At 57.8% G+C, this 19,614-nt stretch overlaps 1 protein-coding gene across 3 annotated transcripts in view; it reads right to left on the bottom strand.

Moving 5' to 3' along the window:
- Positions 1-1,069: 1,069 nt before the first annotated feature.
- Positions 1,070-19,614, bottom strand: part of SCUBE1 (signal peptide, CUB domain and EGF like domain containing 1) — a 129,427-nt gene continuing 110,882 nt past the window's right edge. For all 3 annotated transcript variants that reach the window (XM_019715035.3, XM_019715037.3, XM_074326508.2), the window contains 8 exons: positions 18,568-18,771; positions 16,325-16,486; positions 14,842-15,009; positions 12,665-12,826; positions 10,907-11,104; positions 9,303-9,455; positions 8,879-8,958; positions 1,070-6,847 (listed from right to left, as the gene is read on the bottom strand). In XM_019715035.3, coding sequence (XP_019570594.2) covers positions 6,695-6,847; positions 8,879-8,958; positions 9,303-9,455; positions 10,907-11,104; positions 12,665-12,826; positions 14,842-15,009; positions 16,325-16,486; positions 18,568-18,771 — 1,280 coding nt within the window. In that variant the 3' untranslated portion in view covers positions 1,070-6,694. The remainder of the gene's footprint in view (positions 6,848-8,878; positions 8,959-9,302; positions 9,456-10,906; positions 11,105-12,664; positions 12,827-14,841; positions 15,010-16,324; positions 16,487-18,567; positions 18,772-19,614) is intronic.

The following is a 19,614-nucleotide window of genomic DNA, read 5'->3' as shown; positions in this document are numbered from 1 at the left end:
AATTTGATTCGTATAATTTTACAGCTTGTTTGGATGAAATTATTAGCCTCATCCAGTTCCAAGTGCATTTCTACTCTGTGGGGTTATTAATTTACTAAGAATTTTAGTCCCTCAACACTATGACCCATCCAATTTCATATGAGTATTATAATCGCAAAAAAAGGACTTCAGTGTTCAACTTCTTAACTGAATTTAACTGAGCAGCAGTCACGATAATGCTAGTTCTTCATTTTGGACAGAACGAACTTCCAAAAGCTTAATTCTGATTCCGTGAACTGGATGAAAAAAAGGGAACTACCTGATGACTGATACACATTGGCACCAACTGGGGAGTAATTCCTCAGCCAATGGAGCCAACACATTTACAGTGATGGTTTTGCCTTTCATACGAGCACAAGAACTATTTCTTCTGGACTCTGCTTTCAATTCTTTTGGGTATATTCCCAGAAGTTTCCTTAGACTTTTAAATCACTGTGTTAAACAAACCCAGAAAAACCTGGTGTTTACCATACCTTATTTGGAATATTAATATTTATAAAATTGTTTTTTCTCCTGTTGAGAGCAGTAAGGTTCTCCACCTTATTGAGGAGAATAGTGGCTATTAGCCTTTTTGGAGTTCTAGATTTCTTTGAGAATCTGATGAAAGCTATGGGCTGTATTCCCAGAGAAATGTACACACACACACACACACACACACACACACACACACACACACTGAATTTGAGGGATCCTGGATCCCCTGAAACTCACTGTGGCTGTGACTCCCAGATTAAAATCCTGGCGTAGAGGAAAATCTCTCATTTCATGATGCCCGTCATGAGGAGAAATGGGATTTGAAACACAAAAGTTTTACCTTCTGGCAGCTCATTTAGGAACACGTCTGTTCCCTAACTTTGGGTGCCCTCCCCTGCAGATCTCAAACTCACTGCTTTGCCTTCCAGAAGTTACTGTAGCTCCTTTACTTTCAGCCCTCAATACATCCAGGACATTTCTGAAAGAATTCTTTTCTAATTTCAGTTGCCTTTTCCCCCCCATCATGACCTCTGATGAATGAGAGAAAGGAGCCATATTTACGTTCTTTTTCTGTTTATTATTAAAGTGATTTTCACAAATGTTTAATTACATGCATATGTGTGAACATAAAGGAGAAAACAAAACTTTGAATATTTGAGGCAACTAAAAGAAAAAGGTGGTTACACTGATACGTGTCACTCTGTGGGCAGTGATTGCCAAAGCGCCAGGATAGGACAGTGCCTACAGAGAAGCCCAAGGTGAAGGCGGCAGGCACGAGCGTTCAGCTCTCCGGTCCCCACCCCTCCAGGGGTGTGCAGATATCCTATGTAAGAGCAAATGGACTGGGTCTGCTCAGACGGTCTGACGGTTCTAAACTCAACGGCGTAAGTTTCCACAAAGATCTACGTGGCCTCTGGACCGAACGACAAAATACTTGACATTACCTAGCTTTCTCTTCCCGCCCTACTTTTCACCACTGTCAGGTGAGGGACACCCACATTCTCTAATGAGCTTGTGCTGGGGCCTGCAGGGCAAAAATGGGGGAGGGGACACTTGGCATGTATCCAGGGCTGTGCTCCGGGCCTGGGCTGGAAGCAGTGGGGACTGCCAAACTGCAGCCTAGCTCACAGAGCGGGCTCAAGTTGGAACGGAAGTGACATGTCCGCCAGGGGAGAAGGCAGAGGCCCATTTCTCTTGGAATGAGTTTTCTTTGCTTGTTCCAGAGGGAGGGACCCTCACTAAGTCCCCAGCCCCCCACCCCTCCTTGCCCTCTCCTCTCCCTGTCCTTCATCTCCCCGCCCCTGGACACTCCACCGCCAGGGCTGAGCCATCTGTTAAATTCAGTGTCAACATTACAGAGATGTTTCCTACTTTGGGACCAGATGGGCTTGGTTTTCTCATTTCCGTGGATTACTAACTATTCGCCTTGGGAAGATCACTGGGCCTCCCAGAATCTCAAGCCCTGCATCTGAAGATCAAGGTTAGCCCCTCCCACCTCACAGGGACGGTGGATTTTGTGTGCAGGTGGTAAAGGGTTGAGCCCAGAGCCTGGCCCTTCCTTTTGAGACTTGGGGTGTACGGAGAATTTCAGAGGGTCCGTTCAGGAGGCCTCAGGGAAACAAAGCATCCTGTTCTTTGGGGGCCATCTGTGCAGGATGCTGGGAGGGAGTGTGTGGCCCTGCACCCCTGCTGGTACCTGCTCCAAGAAGCAAAGCCGGCTGGGTAAGGCTGACTCCAGCTTGTACTGGGCCTATGTCTGGCTTAGGTCTTACTCTTGGCGGGGCTGGTGATCCGCACGTGCTGCAGGGGCAGAGGCAGCCGTGGGAGAATAGGAGCTATTTGCAGTGTCTCACAAATTTCAAGTCCTTCTGTCTTTGGCCTGAACAACGTTGGCTGGGCACTGTCCCTTGGTCAGAAGGGCCGGGCTGCCGCCACCATGTGTATCTTTGGTGAAGAAGACGAACCTCGATATAAGATGCAGTTGACCAGGTTGACTAACTTGCAAGCATGCAGGAGGCAGGTGAAAACAGCCGGTGTCCCTGGGAGCCAAGAAAGATACTTCCCTTCTGGAGCACTGGCTGTACAGGCCCAGGCAGCAGGCACAGTGTGTGGGCCGAGCCCACTGTCCTGGGCGTGGTGGCCGGGCTCCCAAGGTCAGCAGTTTTGGCCAGTGTGGAGGAGGGCGGCCGCATCGGGAGGCTGGACTGGCTGCATCTTCTCCTTCGGACACTCTTGAAATGTACATCTTTGTCCCCAGCTCTGCTCTGCCCCTTCTGCGGACACCCTCCATCCTTACCGGGGGTCCTGGGTGGCACCACGGGTAGGGTCTCCTTGTTCTGAGAAGAGTGCTGGACTCTGCCACGCCCAGCTCAGCCTCAATCACTTTTATCTGTGAGCAGAGGGGCTTCCCACAGGATCCCATCAACCCTCTGCCTTTCCAGGAGCCTAACACACAGTAGGTGCTCAGCAAATGTTTACTAAATGATCCAACTTAGTTCAGTGTCTTATTTTTCTGCTGGGGGTGGTGGAGGTGCCGGTATAAGTATTAACCCCCCCACCCCTCCCCCTGTCCCCCCCCACCAAATGTGACTTAGGCACATGCTGTAGTTCCGGCAGCTCACGGGCCTCTTGTTGTGGAAAATGGGTAACCTTGGCTGTGTCTCTGGGAGAACGAGGGTTCAGATAGGAAACACGGTGTTTGTAAGAGGTGAGGGAGAAAGGTTCTCTCTTCAGGCTTTCCAAGTCGGCCTCCTTTGGCCATTGCGATTTAGAGACTTTATAGCCCGGGTTTCAGTTTTACTTTATCTGTGCATCTAAAACAAAAGGAAGACGGTAGCTTGGGCCTCATGGCCTCCTCAAACCTGTCAGCACAGAGGTGGGAAGGAGCTGGGAAGGGCTGCCCCGGGGAGCCAGATCTGGGAAGAATGGTGGCCCTCACTGGCAGATGCGACCTGGGGCCGAGGCTGATTCTGCCTTTTGAGAGACTAGATGGAGAGCTGCAGGGGGAGGAAGAAGCCAGCATAAAGCTGCAGCTGCAAGGTTCTGGTTCAGGTAAGAGAGTAATTGGGGAAAAACAAGCTGAATTGGGGGAAGCAGGTGAGACGACCTTAACACTCTCTCACTGAGGGCTTGGTCAGCCACCAAACCTTGAGGCAGATTCTCTTTCCTTAGCATGTTTCTATGAAAGCAGAGAGTTCCAGGAGAGGCAGGGATGTGGGGCAATGGGACTTCTTCCAGGCCTGCTGTCCCCAGTGATGGGGTGCAGAGTCACCTGGGTCTTCCACTGCCATCTCCGCAGTTTCTGCAGAACCAAACTCATTGGCGCATCCAGGTCTTGGCACGTGCTTTTGGTCCTTGGCCAACTGGGCAAGTTTTGCTCCCAGAAGTGTGTTCCTTAGCTCCTTTCCTTGGAGTTCATCAATTGGCCAGCTACTGAGTGTCCTCACCAGGCAAGGGGTAGGCCCAAGACGGGATGAGTCTGTGGCTGCTCAAGGCCAACGTCCATCCAGAAGTGGGGTGTCCTGCCCTGGCTTATCCCTTCACGTCTTGCTTCCCCCTCGGGCAGCATGGGACTCCTGTGCCCTGGTCCTCCGCTTCCATCCTTCTGGACTCATCGTGGGGACCCACCCTACCTGGGCCCAGGCCTTGCCCACCTTCTCTTTTCTCTCCCCTTCACCTGGAACCAGGTGGAATGGCCGCCTTGCATCAGCCAAGCTACCACTGGCGCTCACAACATGGAAACGTGGAGAAGCATTCTTTGTTGCCCAGGGAGATCCCCCAGGCCACCCTGGCCCTGAGGACTGGGAACAGCTCTGGGTTTAACAGGTGGGACCCCCAAGTTCCCCAGCACGGGGCTGAGAGCTGACGTGGAGATTCGAGACAGACTTCATCCTCGGCCGTGGAAGCCCCTTGGTAGAGCGGGAGGCGGTTTCACTGGGAAGGGAGGCCTGGATGGTGACTGAGTGGGTTGCTGGCTGCCTGGTGTTCATGAAGGGTGACGGCTCCGTGTCCGAGTCAGGGGACACTGGGCAGGGTCAGAGCACAGTGCTGTGAGGCTATGGACCGTGGGCAGACTCCCACTAAAAGGGTGGGTGGATTAGTGGGGACAGGAAGAGGTCAGCGTGGTAAGATATCTGTCTGGTCCTCTCTGAGTTTTTTGCGAGGATTGTAACAAAACCCTCCTAAGTCCCTCCCTTGGAGCTGTTGTTGGGGGCTCATTCTGGAGAACACTTGTCTACTTTCTGGGGGTGAGCAATGGCTTGACAAGGGAAGACAGGTCTCTCTCTGGAAACCAAGGCTGGCTTTCACGGCTGTGACTGGGGGAAGGGCAGTGTGGCCCCCACAGGGCTTCCCAGCTGACACTGACCTACCCAGGTGCTGCGCCTTCCAACGTGAGTTGGACTTTGGCAGAGAAGGCACTGATGCCAGCCAGGCTGGGGACGCGCCACTGCCGAGACAGGTAACGGCCGTGAAGATTCCTGAGCTCCAAGCTCTTTTCTGTAAAAGACTGTGAAGTTCTTCATGAGCTGCCTGTCCCCCAGCCCTGAATCTCCAGCGACCTGGAGATTTAGTCTTCGCCATCCTTGGCGTGCCACAGACAGACGGTCGTCACACTGGGCTCATCTGTAGCCGGTCAGCCTGGCTCGAGCGGGAGGAAGAAACGACCTGGAGTGGGAATCGGGCTTCATTTGAAGATTCCTCCGTGTTCCTTGGAGTTTGGGATATTTGTTAGCCCTAAACATACAGACCGCTTGCTGTGCATGTCCCACAGCCGGTGGCCAACTGTCCCCAGCAGGCAGGCCGCAGCATGTCCCGTCCTCACGGGCCCCATCCCAGGCGCTGGCTTCCTGGCAGTGTGGGACACCAGGCAGCCTGGTAGAGCTCCAGACTTGTCCTTTTTAGAGAAAGACTCCAAGAGAGAGGCAGCATGGCACCGCAGAAAGATGCCCGCCCTGGGAGTGAGGCCTTCTGACAGCTGGACCGCCTCTGCCTGGGGGCGGCCCTCCTCATGAGTAAATGAAAGGGGTGGGCCACTGCACTCTGAGGCCCCTCGCAGTGGCACAGCCTGTGCTCACGTGGGAAAGGCCTTGCCTCTGGTGGCATTCGGGCACAGCATGGACCTCAAGGTCATGGCCTCAGGGTCAGACACCAGGCTCCTCCGAAGTTGACCCCAGGAAGGAAACTGCCTTCCGCCATGTTCCATGTGAGGGTAACACTCCAGCAAAGCTTCAGAGCTCAGTTCCCAAACAACTTGTACTCCACAGTGTATCCAGGGCCAGCCTGCCTTCTCCCGGTCCGACAGGCTCTGGGCCTCACGTAACCGGAGGCAACAGGTACCTGGAGAAGCAGTTTCGTCAGCCAGGGACGCCGGCAACAGCTGGGGCTTGCACTGGCTGCTGGGAGGTGAGGTGGGGTCGCAATATTTACAGTCACGTAAGAGGATTTTCCTAAAGTACCCACAAATAGAAGTATATTTATATATATATTTATATTTATATATATATAATACTTAATTAGATGCTCTATCAAGGGAAAGCACAAATCTACAGTTTCCTCCCCTAGCAGCTCTTTCCTGTCCTCTCACAGAATCCTTAGAACCTAACCACAGGGCAACTGGGTTCTGGGCCTGTGGCCGGAGGCGTCTGTGGGTGTGGGTGCCCCAGCAGGCATCCATACGGGCTTATCAAAGCCCTCCAGATGTGCCTTCACACACCCTTCCTTCCAAGGCCTGGCTTCTTGTCTCCCTGGAGACAGCGGCAGCCACGTTCCTCTCTCTCCTGAAATGTCATGCGGGGGGCACATTCAATCTCCAAATGTGTACTCTGCCAGGACCCGCCCGGGGGGTGGCACTGTGTCAGTGGCCCAGAACAGGGCACTCTTGGTGTCCTGGAAATGAGTGAGCAGAGGGAGAGGGGAGAAAGCTGCCTTAAGCAATGTTTTCCCACTGGGGCAGCGACCCGAGGAGTGGAGCTGGGCTGGGGGTTCTGCCTGGGTGTAGTCTCGCCCTCCACAGGCTGGTCAGTGTTTCCAGAAGGGCAGCCACCACAGTGATTTCCCCAGGTAACGTGGCAACATGGAGGCCGTGGAGCCGCGTCTCGGCTTCTGCAGTGGAGGGCAGGGAGGCTCCCCTTCCCCTCCCCCGGGACACCGGCCGTCCCCAAGCAGGGCGGCTACCCCAGCGCTATTTGTAAGGCCGCAGGAACCGGGACACTTTGGAGCGCAGCAGTTTGATGAAGGACCGTGGGAACATCTCCTTGGACTCCTGGGCTGTGTACTTGAAGTAGTTCTGGGGATGGGCCAACACGTCGAAGAGAGCCTTGATCAGCTTCTTGTCCTGCAAGGCAAGGCTGGTGTGGTGAGGCCGAGGCCTGAGGCCAGGCTGGCCTGGAGGGCCCCTGCGCCCTATCGGTGCTTGTGGGGGGGTCTGTAAGGACGGGAGAGGGGGAGGAGTTTGGGCCGGCTGGCGGGTTTCAAGACCCCACAGACTCTCTTCGCCATAAACAGTTTTTTGGTTTTAATTATCTAATAGGGTTTTAAATAGTCTATTGGTTTTAACTCTCGGGGTTCCAATAAAACTTTATCTAATAATGTTCTGCTGCAAAAACAAAACAAAACAAAACAAAACAGCAGGTTGGATGCTGGAACACGGAGCAGAGCACAGGCTTTGGAGCCAACGGCCCTGGGTTTGGAGTTGTAGCCCCAGAACCTGCTCCGTAGCTCCTCAGCCTGGGAAATGGCTCTGCCTCTCTGAAGTTCAAGTTCATCTGGGTGATGGGGTGTGATCCCTCTGTTCAGGGCTGCGAGCAAGATGAATGCAGCAATGACAGTGGCAAAGGCAGCCCAGTGCTGTGCTTGCCAAGCGGCCTCTGGATGCACAGACGCGGCCCACACTCTGACACCGTGACTTACCAGCTGGGCCCTCTCTCTGAGCCCAGGGTTGTCATTTCTAAAGTGGGGTGATACAATGCTTGAGGAGACCCTCAGGAATAGTGTGAGACCCGGCTGTGTTCTCCCCGAGGGCTCTGGCAGAGCTCTCAAGCTGGGCCCGGGGAAGGTGCTCAGTGGAGGGCCACCACCATGCCATGGACTCATTGTCTCACTGTGACTTTGGCAACACTGGCCATCTCCGGGTTGGACCTGTCCCATGGGGGCAGCGCCTCCCCTACAAGGAGGGCGGGGTGGCGACCAAGTAGTCACAGGACAAACCTAAACTGCAGTGCTCACAGATACCAAGAAGGAGGGCCTCGTGGGACTCTAAGTGTCTGTCACCTGGCCAGAGAGGTCTGGGTGACGGTCCAGGGGATGGGATGCCTGAGCTCAGAGCAGGACGGGTGGAGGGTCCCTGAGGACAGAGGTGGGGGAAGAATGTTCCCAAGAGGCCTTGGCAATCGAGTGTGGAGGTCCAAGAGCCCCTGCAGAGGCCGGCGGTGGCCATGCCCGGCTGGGCCTGCTGGCCAAGGTTTTCATCCTAAGAGATGGAACTCTTTTACATAGTTCTGAAGAGCTGTTCCAGCTATAGGGTGGAGCTGGGGGCAGAGGGCAGGGCCGGGGTGGCAGAGGAGGAGTGAGGCAGAGATAGTTGGGTACTGTCTGCAGGACCACCCTCTGGTTCCTGGGAGGGGCAGGTGAAGCAGGCGAGCCTGTCACAAACTGTGTAGGAGCGCCAGGCCTGGGGCTGGAGGAGCCCAGCTCTGTGAGCCACCTGCCCGTTTCTCAGCCAGGAGGCCAGGGCGCAGAGGGCTTGCCCGGGGCTACCCAGCTGGAAGTGACAGCTGGAGCAGGAGCCGGCCAGCAGACCAGCCCAGCCCAGCTCTTGCTCCTATGCCACCCTCGGCTCCCAGGCTGGGGACACTGTCTGCCCAGAGGCTGAGCCCAAGCGCATCCCTGGGTCGGCCTCTCATGGTGAGAAAGCAAGGTCCTGACCCATCCAGTGTCTGCTGCGTGATGGCCACAGCCTCCCTCAGTGACAAGGTGGCTTTGCTTCTCAGGCCATGGACGGGATGAGGAGGGAGTCAGTCCAAGGACGGCGCTGGATTCCACTGATTTTAAGATGCCACCCTGTCAAAGTACTCCCGCTTCATGGATGAGGAAAATGAGGCTGACAACTACTGACCAAGGAACACATCACCAGGTCCTGGGCTGACCCCACCAGAGAGCTTGTCTCAGACCTCCTGTTCTGGAAGGACAGATGTGCTGTCCCCTGTCCCCAGGGCCCCCCAACCCCCTTTCACCTTCTCCTCTCCTGCCACCACCCTCCTCCCCTCACCCTTTGGGGGTGGGGGTGGGGGCAGGGGTGGCCTGGATTGTCACAGGCCCCTATTTCAGGCTTACACGGGGATTCCCTTCCATAAAGAAGCTCACTCACTTTCAAAATTTCCTGGTGATTCTCCGAGGCGTAGAGCCGTCCATCGCGAACGATATCTTCTATTAACTGCTGGTAGTCCTCTGCCAACCCCGCCAGGAAGGAAGGAAGGTAGAGGCTCCAGACCTACCTGCTGCCCCCTCCGTCAGCCTCTGCCCTCCCCTGCTCCAGCCACGGGCCGCTCTGCCTCTGTGCCCTCCACCCAAATGGCTCTCCTCGGGGTTTGGCCAGCAAGAAAATCCTAACCGAACCCTCAGAACCCTGCAGGCAGGACCTCATGCTGAAGCCTGCAGACCCCACCCCACTGCTCCCTCATCTGTACCTCGTAGCTCTGTGGGTCTGTCTGCCCCTGCCCCCCAGGCTGGAACTTTCATCTCTGTGTACCCAGGGCCAGCCTGGGCTGGGCACACAGTGTGGCTGCACTCACCATCATAGGTGACATAGGGCACTTGGAAGCCTTTGTCGCTGTTGCCTTCATTGGATTTGAACTGGATCCAGAGCTTCCGGGAGCGGGAGGTGAAGGCAATGGGCCTCTCGTAGGTCTGGCAGGTCTCGTAGGTGGTGATAGACGTGGGCGAGGCTGGGGGCAGAGGTGCCATTGCTCCTCAGCCGGCCTGTCTTCGGGCTGCTCGCCTCCCCACCCACCCAGCCACCCAGCACCCACAGCGCCCAGTGCCCCAAACACTCCAGCTCTCTAGTCTCTGCACTGTTCCCTCTGCCTCAGACGCCCTTCCCCTCCCTCAACCCCAGGTCCTACTGGGCCTCATTTCCTGCCCCCTCTTCCAGGAAACCCCCTGACTGCTCCATCGCCACCCTGCCACATTCCCACTCTGCTCTAGTGAACCCTCTATGACAGGCCCTCTCTACAGGGCTGTCACTGTCTCCTCAAGGACAGGGCTCATGCTTTCACCCAGCACAGAACCTGGGTCACACTTGGAAAGTACCTTCTCCCTGTGAGCAGTGAAAAAGGTGAGCCCCCGACCCCTGGGGCTCCTGGGGCTGGCCAAAGGTTGCCCCACTGCCTCACTCTCCCTGGGGAGCCTTCTGAGCTACCCTCGAGGTGGCAGAAGGTGGTGTCCCTACAGCTCAGCCCTGTGGGTGGACAGTGGAGGGGAGGGTGCTGGAGGCTGCGGGGCTGGTGTTGGGCGTGGGCGGGAGGTGTTTCCAGGCTGGACTCTGACTGGCCGAGGGACCCTGGCAGCTCCTGGCCCTCTCTGGCCTCAGCCCTCCCATTCGCACACAGGTGCTTTGCTGCTCATCAGCCACACTGACTGGGAGACCGAGCAGAACAAAGGGCCACAGCCTCTCACTCCTCGGGCCGGTCTCTCTGTATCAAGGACAGTCTAGGCCCAGGTGGGCAGGTGCGCTTTGGTGTCTACCTGTGTCCTCCTCGTGCCTTCACCTCTGACGGGGAGCTTGCACCCTGTGGGCACCACTGCCCTACAGCAGCATGCAGTCCCTGGCCTAGGCACACACTGTAAGGGATTTAAAGGCACTTCTGCCTTTCTTGCTGCTGTGGCCTTCTGGGCATACATTTGTCCTCACCCACGGCTGAGGGGCCGACCCTGCTCATTGCCTGAAGTCTCACCATGAGCCCTGACGAGGGTGACCAGCCAGGAGGCCAGGGCTCACAGAGGGGTAGGGACAGGCTGTCTGAGCCTGGGGCGTCGTGTGCGAGCACAGATTGGCTCTTCGCCCACCCAAGCTTCAGAGGGGGAGGAGGCCCTGTGGAGTAGGGGTCGCTCCCCGGTCTCACTCTGGGTGGCGTGGCAGGACGTGGTGGGACCACTGGGCTGAGAGACTGGCTTGTGATCAGCGCTGAGGCCAGACTGACCGGGTTCTGATTCTCATGCTTAAAGCACACCCGAAGCTTTCCAGACCTTTCCACGGAGCTCTGTAAAGCCCAGCTCTTAGAGTCAAACAGAGGTGGATTTAAAGCCGGGGCAACCTCCTCCCGGCCCAGAGGAGCTATGCCCGGGGGTGAGGGGCGTGTGCACACACGGCTGAGGCCCTGCCCCCACTGGCACGTACCACTCTTCCGCATGACCAGGACGTCGCCACACTCGTCCTCAATGGGCAGGAAAATCTCCGGGACCACGATGAGGATCCTGCGCTTGGGGGGTGGCGAGATGTGCCAGACGCACTCCGCGTTGGCTGGGTAGTCGCCAGGGTAGTTGGGGGACTCGATGTAGCCCGTGTAATCGCCAAGCTCGCCACCGCAGTGCTGGTCTGGGGGCACCGTGGCCAGTGGGCCTGGTCAGGCCTGGCTGGATGGGTGCCCCGGCCAGCTGGGCTCTCAACAGCCGTGCTGGTAGGTGCTCTGTCCCCCCCGTTGGCCCACCTCCGCGCAGCCCACCCCGCCAGCCAGCCAGGCCCTGAGCCATTCTTCCCTTGGGGACCCCACGCCCCACAGGCTGCCCTCAGCTGGAAGGCAGGTCCCCGTTTTGTGTTGGTTCTCTGAGGCCCAGCCCAATTCTCCTTTTTATTGGGCACCCTTGGCTGCCTCGCCTCAAACTCTGGGGCTGGGCCTTGTCCTGGCCGCCTGCCTGGAGCCGCTCACCCCTCTGGCATGCCCCCTCAGGGCCCCTGTAGGTTGTAGGAGCCCAAGCGAACTCCAACTGCCCCTTTCTCTCCATTCCCTCATTTGTCCATTCCTTTACTCAACACTCTGAGTGCTCGCCAGGTACCAAGGTGCCCCCCCCCCCCCGGCCCCTGAATGCTCAGGGACAAGCAGGCAACACAGCAAGGAAAAGGAGACACGTTTCCTTTCTTTCCTTTTTTGGCTCAGCTGTGTATCTTTGAAGAGGCCAAACGTGACATTTTTTACGAGCTAAATGGTCCCTAGCCTTAACCTTATACAGGAAGTCACCTTTGTTATGCAAAGAGAATTGAATGTAAGTATTGGATATATATAACTTTCTCATATATTTTCATCTAAAAAATCTTCTCACATCAGAATTTCTGGGAGATATTTCATTTGCAGCTTGTCTTCCCAAAGATTCCCTCCCACTAGATTTTCCTGTTTACTCATCAGAACCCTGTCTGTGTGAGCTCCATCACGGAGCCCCAGGAGGCCATGAGCCCAGCCTGGGAAAACCCTGGGCAGAGAGGACGGCTCGCACCTCCAGGATTAAATCCCCTTCACGGGCCTTCAGGCTGTTCCAAACATGACCAGCAGCCCAGGAAAGAGACAGCTGGCTGGAAATTGAGCGGGGAAAGGGTAAAATACCCAAAAACATGCCCAAAAGACTCTGAAAAGTGCATTAAAAAGACCTACAAGGAAGATAGAATACTCTTCGTTAGGCCCAAAAGACTTGCTCAGTGAGGGCCTGGGATCTGGGCTAACCGACTCCCAGGCTGCCCGACGCTGCCCACATGTTCTTGGCTAAACTGCGTCCTGCAGACACAAGAAGGCCGCTGGGCCCTCCTCTTCTCCCACCCACCCACTGCACCCTCAGCATCCTGCTTCCCGCCGCTCAGGTGGTCTGGTTCCAGTCCACTTGGCGGTCTCACATGTGTGCCTTCTGCGCTGTAGGGCCTGGCCCTTGGCAGCCGTCCCGCAGGCCGCCCTGGCCTGGGCCTGGCTATTCTCTCCACAGACCCAGAGCCCCGAGAGCAGGGCCTGGCCTGGTGAACAACGGGAGCTGATGAAGGGCGGGCACGCTGTCCACACCTTGGGGCCCCGAGAGGAGGTGATGAAGCAGAGAGGAATCACTGGGTCCCCCCTACCCCCCGCCCCAGTCCCTCCCGGTGCACCCAATCCCCAGCCCTGGGAAGGTCAGCACCCACTTTTGCAATGCGTGACATTAGTGGACCCGTCGAAGTCGGTGCTGGTGTCGCCTGGACAGGTGATGCAGTGGTTCTGGCCAAACTCGGGCTGGTAGGTGCCGACGGGGCAGCGGATGCACCGGTGCGTGGTGGTGTTGTAGTGGTGGCCAGGGGAGCAGTGCACTGTGGGGGAGGGGTGCGCTGTGGGAAAGGGCCTGAGCGGGGCCTTCTCCCCAGGGCCTCCCTGCCCATGGGGTCTCAGCACAGAGTTCAATCAGGGCCCTGCCCATGGGGTCTCAGCACAGAGTTCAATCAGGGCCCTTCCCCACTGCCCAGTACCTCCCACCACCCGCCCCCAGTCCCTGAACAGGCCGACGCCCCTGTTCCCAGATCCTGTCCACACCATGCAGGGTGCACTGTGGGCCTCTGGGGTCTGAGCAGTGAGCCAACGAGTCTCCCGGCCACCCCCGAGGCTAACGTTCTGCTCACACTATGACGGGTGCCGGGTATGTCTCGGGGCGCTAAACAGGGAGGACATGTCAGGAGTTGTCACAAAGGAGGCCAGGGAAGGCAGCACGGAGGGCATTCTGCATGCACACCTGGGGGTGGTGGTGTGGAGCTGGCTGTGAGACTATGGGGGGGAGCTGGCTGTGAGACTATGGGGGGGAGCTGGCTGTGAGACTGTGGGGGGGAAGCAGGGAAGCACAGGCCAAGGTCAGGTGTGGCTGGAGTGGAAGGAGGAGGAGGGGTTGGCCCGTGGGGAGGTCAGAGCCCCCGGGGGAGAGCTCCTGGGGTCTCAGGGGCCATGGGGAGGATGAGGCTTCCTCTGAGTGAGGAGGGCCACCTGGAGCCACTGCACGTTCTCGGCTGCTGTCCTGGGAGTGAGCAGCGCATGTCAGGGTGACGGGGAGAGGTGGCAGCGGCCTGGATCAGGGTGGCAGCAGTGGGCTTGGGAGAAGCCACTGAAGCCTGGGTGTTTAGAAGGTGGAGCTGGTAGGGGCTGGGACAGCCTGGATGTGAGGTGAGAGGGAAGGAGGACTTGGGGTGGCTCCAAGTTCCCTGAGCACCTGGCAGGATGGAACTGTCCTGCACTGGAGAGACAAGCCTGAGGGGGTCCTGGATGGGTAGCACTTGAGGGGCTTATTAGATGGTGGCGCGCTCCCCGGGCAGGAGGGTGTGGAGTCGGGTTCAGGGAGAGGCTGGACTGGTCAGAAGCTGAGGTCACCACGCAGAGATGCTGTTTAGAGTGAGCAGATGAGTTTTTCCGGACTCACAAATGAGTGTGCTGGGCCTGGGACGGGCCTGGGATGTCCAGCTCTGCCAGGGGGAGGCTGAGCTGGCACCTGGGCCACAGTCACGGTCACGGAGATGGGGACTGAGAACAGACTCGGGCTCCAGCAAGGCAGGGACCCTGTAGGCTTGCCTTGATGGGAGCAATTCTCGGGGAGCAGTGGGGATGGCTGGTGGGGGTTCAGGAGAGAATGGGGGAAGGAAGTGGTCCAGACACTCGTTGTGCAAGGCTAACAGTTAAGGGGGGGAACCCTGGCAGGAGCTGGAGGGGAGGTGGGCTAGAGTTGGGGTTCACTTCTTAAAAATGGGAGGGCTCTGAGCGGTCTGTATGTCCACTGGTGTATTGGGGGTCAGCAGTGGGGAGAGCGGCCCCAAAGCCATGTCTGAGAGGGAGCAGGGTCATCAGTGGACAGTGAGGTCAGGGATGGGGGGGAGGCCTGGTGAACATGGGGGTGGGGGGAGGAGTGGCTGGACGGCAGGGCCCCGCAGCCCTGGAGGGAGGGTCTCCAGTTAAGGTGAGACCTCTGACCTCACCCCCACGCCGCTGCTGCCTGCTGCACTTCACCTCCTTCCCACATCCAGCCTTCCTCTAGATGCATCTCAAAGTCCTCTCCAGCGTCCGGGGGAGCTGGTGCCTCCCATTTGTTGCTCCCGGGGGCTCGAAGCTCCAGGTTGTAACTACTGTGCCTGCCTGGCTTTCTCATCTGGTACCCGCGGGCAGGCCTGAGGTGGACCCTCTGTTGTCGCCTCCTAGTGTCTGGCACGGTGCTGGGCACCAATGTCACTGCCTGAGAGCTCCGGTCTCCTCCTCTGACCTCGGAGGTTTGCCAGCAGGACATGAGACGCATGGAGGGAAAAGGTTCTGAGGAGCCCAGTGTGGCCCCGCAGGGTGGGTGGGACGCCCTCACCTTTGGCCTCACAGTCTTGGAAGGAGGCAGTGCCCTCGTGCTTGGTGAGCAGCCCCCCTCCGCAGGGGAAGCAGCCGGTGCGTCCGGGCTCGGGCTGGTACGTGCCCACCGGGCATGCCTGGCAGGGTCTGAAGCCGTCGGCGGAGAAGGAGCCTGGAGAACACTGGCCTAGAAATCAGAGGTTATGGCTCAGGCGGTGGGAGGGGCTCCTCGGTCCAGGCCCTGGTCTCAGCCCTCACCTGCCTCTGGGAAGGGCACCAAGGCACCAGGCTGGGCTGGGTGGGGGGAGGAGCCTGGGGAGGAAGCGTGGGCTGCGCCAGGCCTGGTCCCCAGCTGGCGTGCCACCGGCGGCTCCGCACTGCGTGGCCTTGGCCAGATCTAGCTTTACTCCCACCAACAAGAAGGGCTGTGGGCTGAAGAGCGAGTGGCCTTGTTGCTGAACTGAGAAGGGCGGACCTCAGGTCGTGGGAGGTCATTTATTTCAGGCTGAGGCTGCCTTGTCTACCTGCAGGGCTGGGCCAGAGCAGAGGGAGGAGGGTACAGCTGGGACAAAGGGAAGGAACAACACCTTCTAGCAGGAAGTCAGGATGTAGTGTGCATGCAGGCGTTGAGTGAGGGGGTGGGTCTCATGCCCTCTCAGCCTAGAACCTGGAATTCTCTGCCCCCACCAGTGGCCACTCTGTGCTGTCTAACAGTCACCGTCTCCCCAGTGTGGGGCAGAGACCACACTCCTGGAGGGTGCAGTGGGCCAGCCTGTAGACCTCAGGGCTGGGCTCTGATCTCTCTGTTCCCCAGAGGAGGCTGGAGGGCTCTACCACCCTAAGGATCCCACTCACCCACCCTTGCAGGCAGACCTTTCCCCACCCATTCCCTTGAGTGATCCTCACAACGGCCCTGGGAAGAAGGCTAACGGGGAGGAACCATGAGCCCATTTCACAGAGGAGCTTAAGTGGGGGTAGTAAATGGAAGCTCTTTGCAAACCAAGCTGTGCAAGCACAACTGACAAAGGGCTTTCCAAGCCATCTGTCTATAGTGCAAACTGTCAAGTTCTCTGTGTCAAGCAGTTCTGGCCCAAGTACATGGCACCCTCCATAACGAGTGTACACAAAACGTGACATGTTTGGTCAACTATAAAATGCCACGTGCCTCCATCACAGACGCAGGTTGACCTGTAAATGATCACGTGTTTGCAAACTGTAAAGTCCTTTGCAAAGTGCATGCTGCGTGAGAGCAGCCCTGCGCTTGCTAACTGGTGCTCTCCAACACGTGGACACTGGGGGTCTGCAGTGTGCTCTGTAAGAGCAGCTGCAGGGAAGTGAGGACAGGCTCTGGAGACTGCATGGAACTTTGCAATACATCCCCTGGCTCCTGGCCTTTGCTTTGGGGTCTCCGTGGAGACAGGAGGCGCCCCGTCCCCACCCCGTCCCCACCCCACCCCTGCCCCGTCCCGGCTGGGCCTCTCCCCAGCTGAGCCCACACTCGCCTCCACATTCAGACACGTTGCGGGCACCAGCCAGGCCGAGCCCATCGCTGCTGGGGCACGGTGTACAGCTGAGCTGGCCTTCTCCGTCCTGGTAGGACCCGGGCGTGCACGGCACACACTGGCTGGACTCTCCGCTGAAGTAGGTGCCAGGCTCACAGGCCACTGCAGAGGCAAAGTGGGGAGATGCTCATGGCGCAGGTTGGGGGCAGTGGTCGGGCTCCTGGTGCCTCAAGCCCAGGCTCTGTCCTATCAGGGAGGGCACAGCCCTTGTCCCTATGGCTCCAAGGGCACAGAGAGGCCCTGACCCATCCCTGAAGGGCTGGGGGTAGGAGCCAGGGGGAAACACCTGTGAGGACCTTCCTGGAGGCCTGACCCTGGTCTCGTGCGTCCTCCTGGCTGCTCCTGTTCCGGGTCGTCTGCAGATTCCTCTCTGCCCACACTCTCGTAAACGCTGAGCTCTCAGGCTCCATTGAGACCGCTGTGCTTTCTGCTCCACAACCTGTCCTCTAGCTCTGAGCCCTTGGCCTGTGTACCAACTGCCTCCTGGATGGGCCACAGTCATTTCATTCAAACCAAGTGCCCTGTCCCCCCTTCCCTTCCCCGTGTGGAGGAGTTGACACCTGAGGACAGGGGCAGGCAGAGGCTATGGGAGTGACAGAGGCATGAGCAGGAAGGCTGTGGGTGGTGTAGAGAAGACAGGCTGAAGGTAGAGCCAGTGCCCTTGGCTGCACTGAGCAAATGGGCAGACTGCTGAGCAAAGAAGCAATCCGAGACAGCAACTAAACATGACATGCATTCCTGGAGAGGAAGGGACAGCGTTGGAAGAGCTGGTGAGAGGTACGGGGGTTGGGTTGGATGCTGATGTAAAGGCTACACAAGCCCGCACACAGGCACACATGAGAGTACGAGGGAGCAAATGCTGGAAGTGTTCACAACGGGGGAATCTGGGTGAAGAAAATACGGAGGCACTTTGTTTTGTCTGGCAATGTTTCTGAAAGTTTGAAATGACTCCAACGTGTTATTAAACATAAAAGAGTGACAGCGGAAAGGCCTCTCTACCTGTTTCACTGCCTGACTCAGAGGCCCGCCCTCCCCTTTGCCCCCCACTCCTAGACCCTCCTCTCTCCAGGCTCCCCAGGTTATTTCTCTGGGCCAGCCTGTGGTCTGTCCTCCAGATCTGTGGCTCCCACCACCTATTTATTCAACATCTTCACGTGGGTGACACACTGGTGGCTTAACTAACAAGCGCGGCTGGAACTCTCCATCTCTGTCACCCCCTTGCCCCCAAGTTTCCCCCAGAGCAGAAAGCGATGCCCCCTCTGCCCGAGTGGCCCAAACCCTTGGCGTCGGCCTCGAAGCCACTTTCCCTCCAGTCTTCCTCTGCAAGTGGGCTCTGAGTGTGTCTCATGCTTTCCACTTCTGCTGCCGCCAGATCCTAGGTTCTCCCCTCTCCCTCCGGCCTCCCTTCCACCGTCCACCCTCCCCTCAGCCCTCCCACAGCTGAGAGGGGAGGAGGCGGCTGCCCGGCTCAGTTTGTCCAGTGGTTCCCACCGCATTCACAGCAGCATTGCGGCCTGCCTCCTGTCACCTGTGGCCATGCTCACTTGCTCACTGACCGCCTGCTTTCCCCACGTAAACTAAACCCCATTGGAACAAGACTCTTATTGGTTCCCCACCACTTCGCCACCAGGGGCTGCCTCCAGACCCATGCCCTCTCAACGGGCCAGCCCTGGGGTTCTGGTCGAGTCACCAGCCTTGTTCTTCTGTGCCCTGGCTGGCCTCATTGCCCACACTGTGCTGTGGGCCTGACCTCACCTGCTTCCTGCAGTGCCACGCTGCACCTGAGTGGCTCTCGGCCTCACACGCACCTTCGCTCTGCTCCTTCTCTGCCCTAAGCCCCCACACCTCCTCTCTGGGAAGCCTCTAAGCACACGGACAGGTCCCCATGGCCCTCATACCCCTCCACTGTGGCCTCGCTGGCCTGTGCTCCCTCTGTCCCACCATTTTCTCTCCAGGACTGTGGAGCAGGTTACAGGTACAAACTTCCATCAAGTGAGGGCCTTGCCCAGAGCCCGGCAGAGGGCACGTGCGCTGTACATAACAGCCATTATGGTGAGTGCTACGGTGCTTCTCTCTGGCTGACCTCGTGTTTCTCGGTCCCCTCCCTTGTGTGCTGTTTGCCCGGGCTGCATGTGGGAGGAAGGACAGAGTCGACATCTGAGTGACCGGGGGTAGGGACTCACCGCATTTGCCGTCCTGTAGCACCTGGCCTGTACCGCACGCCCCCTGGCCCTCTGGGGCCTTGGCCGGCCGCTGGGCCACCTCGTACTCAGTGCCCGCGACCTGGACAGAGAACTGCTGCCGGCTGATGGACTTGCGCAGGGTCTTGATGGCAGCCTGCAAGCTCTGCTCTGCTCGCTTCCGCATGCAGTCCGCTTCGCAGGTGTCTGCAGGGGCGAGAGAGACCCTCACTCGCAGCTCCCTAGGGGCTTCCCGTCCACCAGGCCGCTGCTGGGTGCGCACTCTCCCAACAGCCGGGGCTGGGGCACTGTTGCTGCATCCATCCCACAGATGAGCAGACTGAGGCTCTGAGAGGTGCCACCTGCTGAAGGCCATGCAGCAGATCTGAGTAGAAACCAGGCTTCTGCCACTGTAATACATCACTCCCCAGGGCACAGCTCACTGATGGGTGCTTCTCCATGCCACTCAAACATCCTGAGGCTGCACTGTTCCCAGGAAAACATCAGACACTTGGGCCTTAAATCCAAGGTCCCTTGTGGTATGGTCCCTGCCTGCCTTGCCAGTCCTAACTCCCAGCACCCCAACGCTCACTGTGAACTCCGCTTTCCATGCACCCTGCCTTACTCACTGCTTCCTGAACACATCTTGCTCTTTCTGATCTGACCTCTGTGCCTTTGCTTATTCTATTCCCTCTGCCTGAATGCCATTCCCTGCCATCTCTTCCATTTGGTGAACTTTGATTTCAAGTCCCGATTCAAATGGCATCTCTCTTGGAAAGACTTCCTCGGCCTCTCCCTGGGGGACAGACCTCAGCTCTGCGCCCTGTTTGTTCTCATGCCTGCTATCATCTAGTGTCTCTCTGGCATTGGGTGGTCTTTCTGCGCATCTGCCTCCCTGTGACTGGGCACACACAGCACACGTTTGCTGTCAGATCTCAACTCCTCCGTCACAACTCAACACTCACTCACAGCCAAGAAGAAAGTGTAGGTAGGAAACACAGCCAGGATTACAAGCCCCCCTTGGAACCTGGGGAGACAGGTCTTTGGCTC

Source organism: Rhinolophus sinicus, chromosome 1, assembly GCF_057876585.1.
Source record: "Rhinolophus sinicus isolate RSI-liver-muscle chromosome 1, RSI-T2T, whole genome shotgun sequence".
NCBI classification, from domain to species: domain Eukaryota; kingdom Metazoa; phylum Chordata; class Mammalia; order Chiroptera; family Rhinolophidae; genus Rhinolophus; species Rhinolophus sinicus.
Note: the sequence above shows the minus strand (reverse complement) of the source record. Positions and strands in the feature narration are given on the sequence as shown.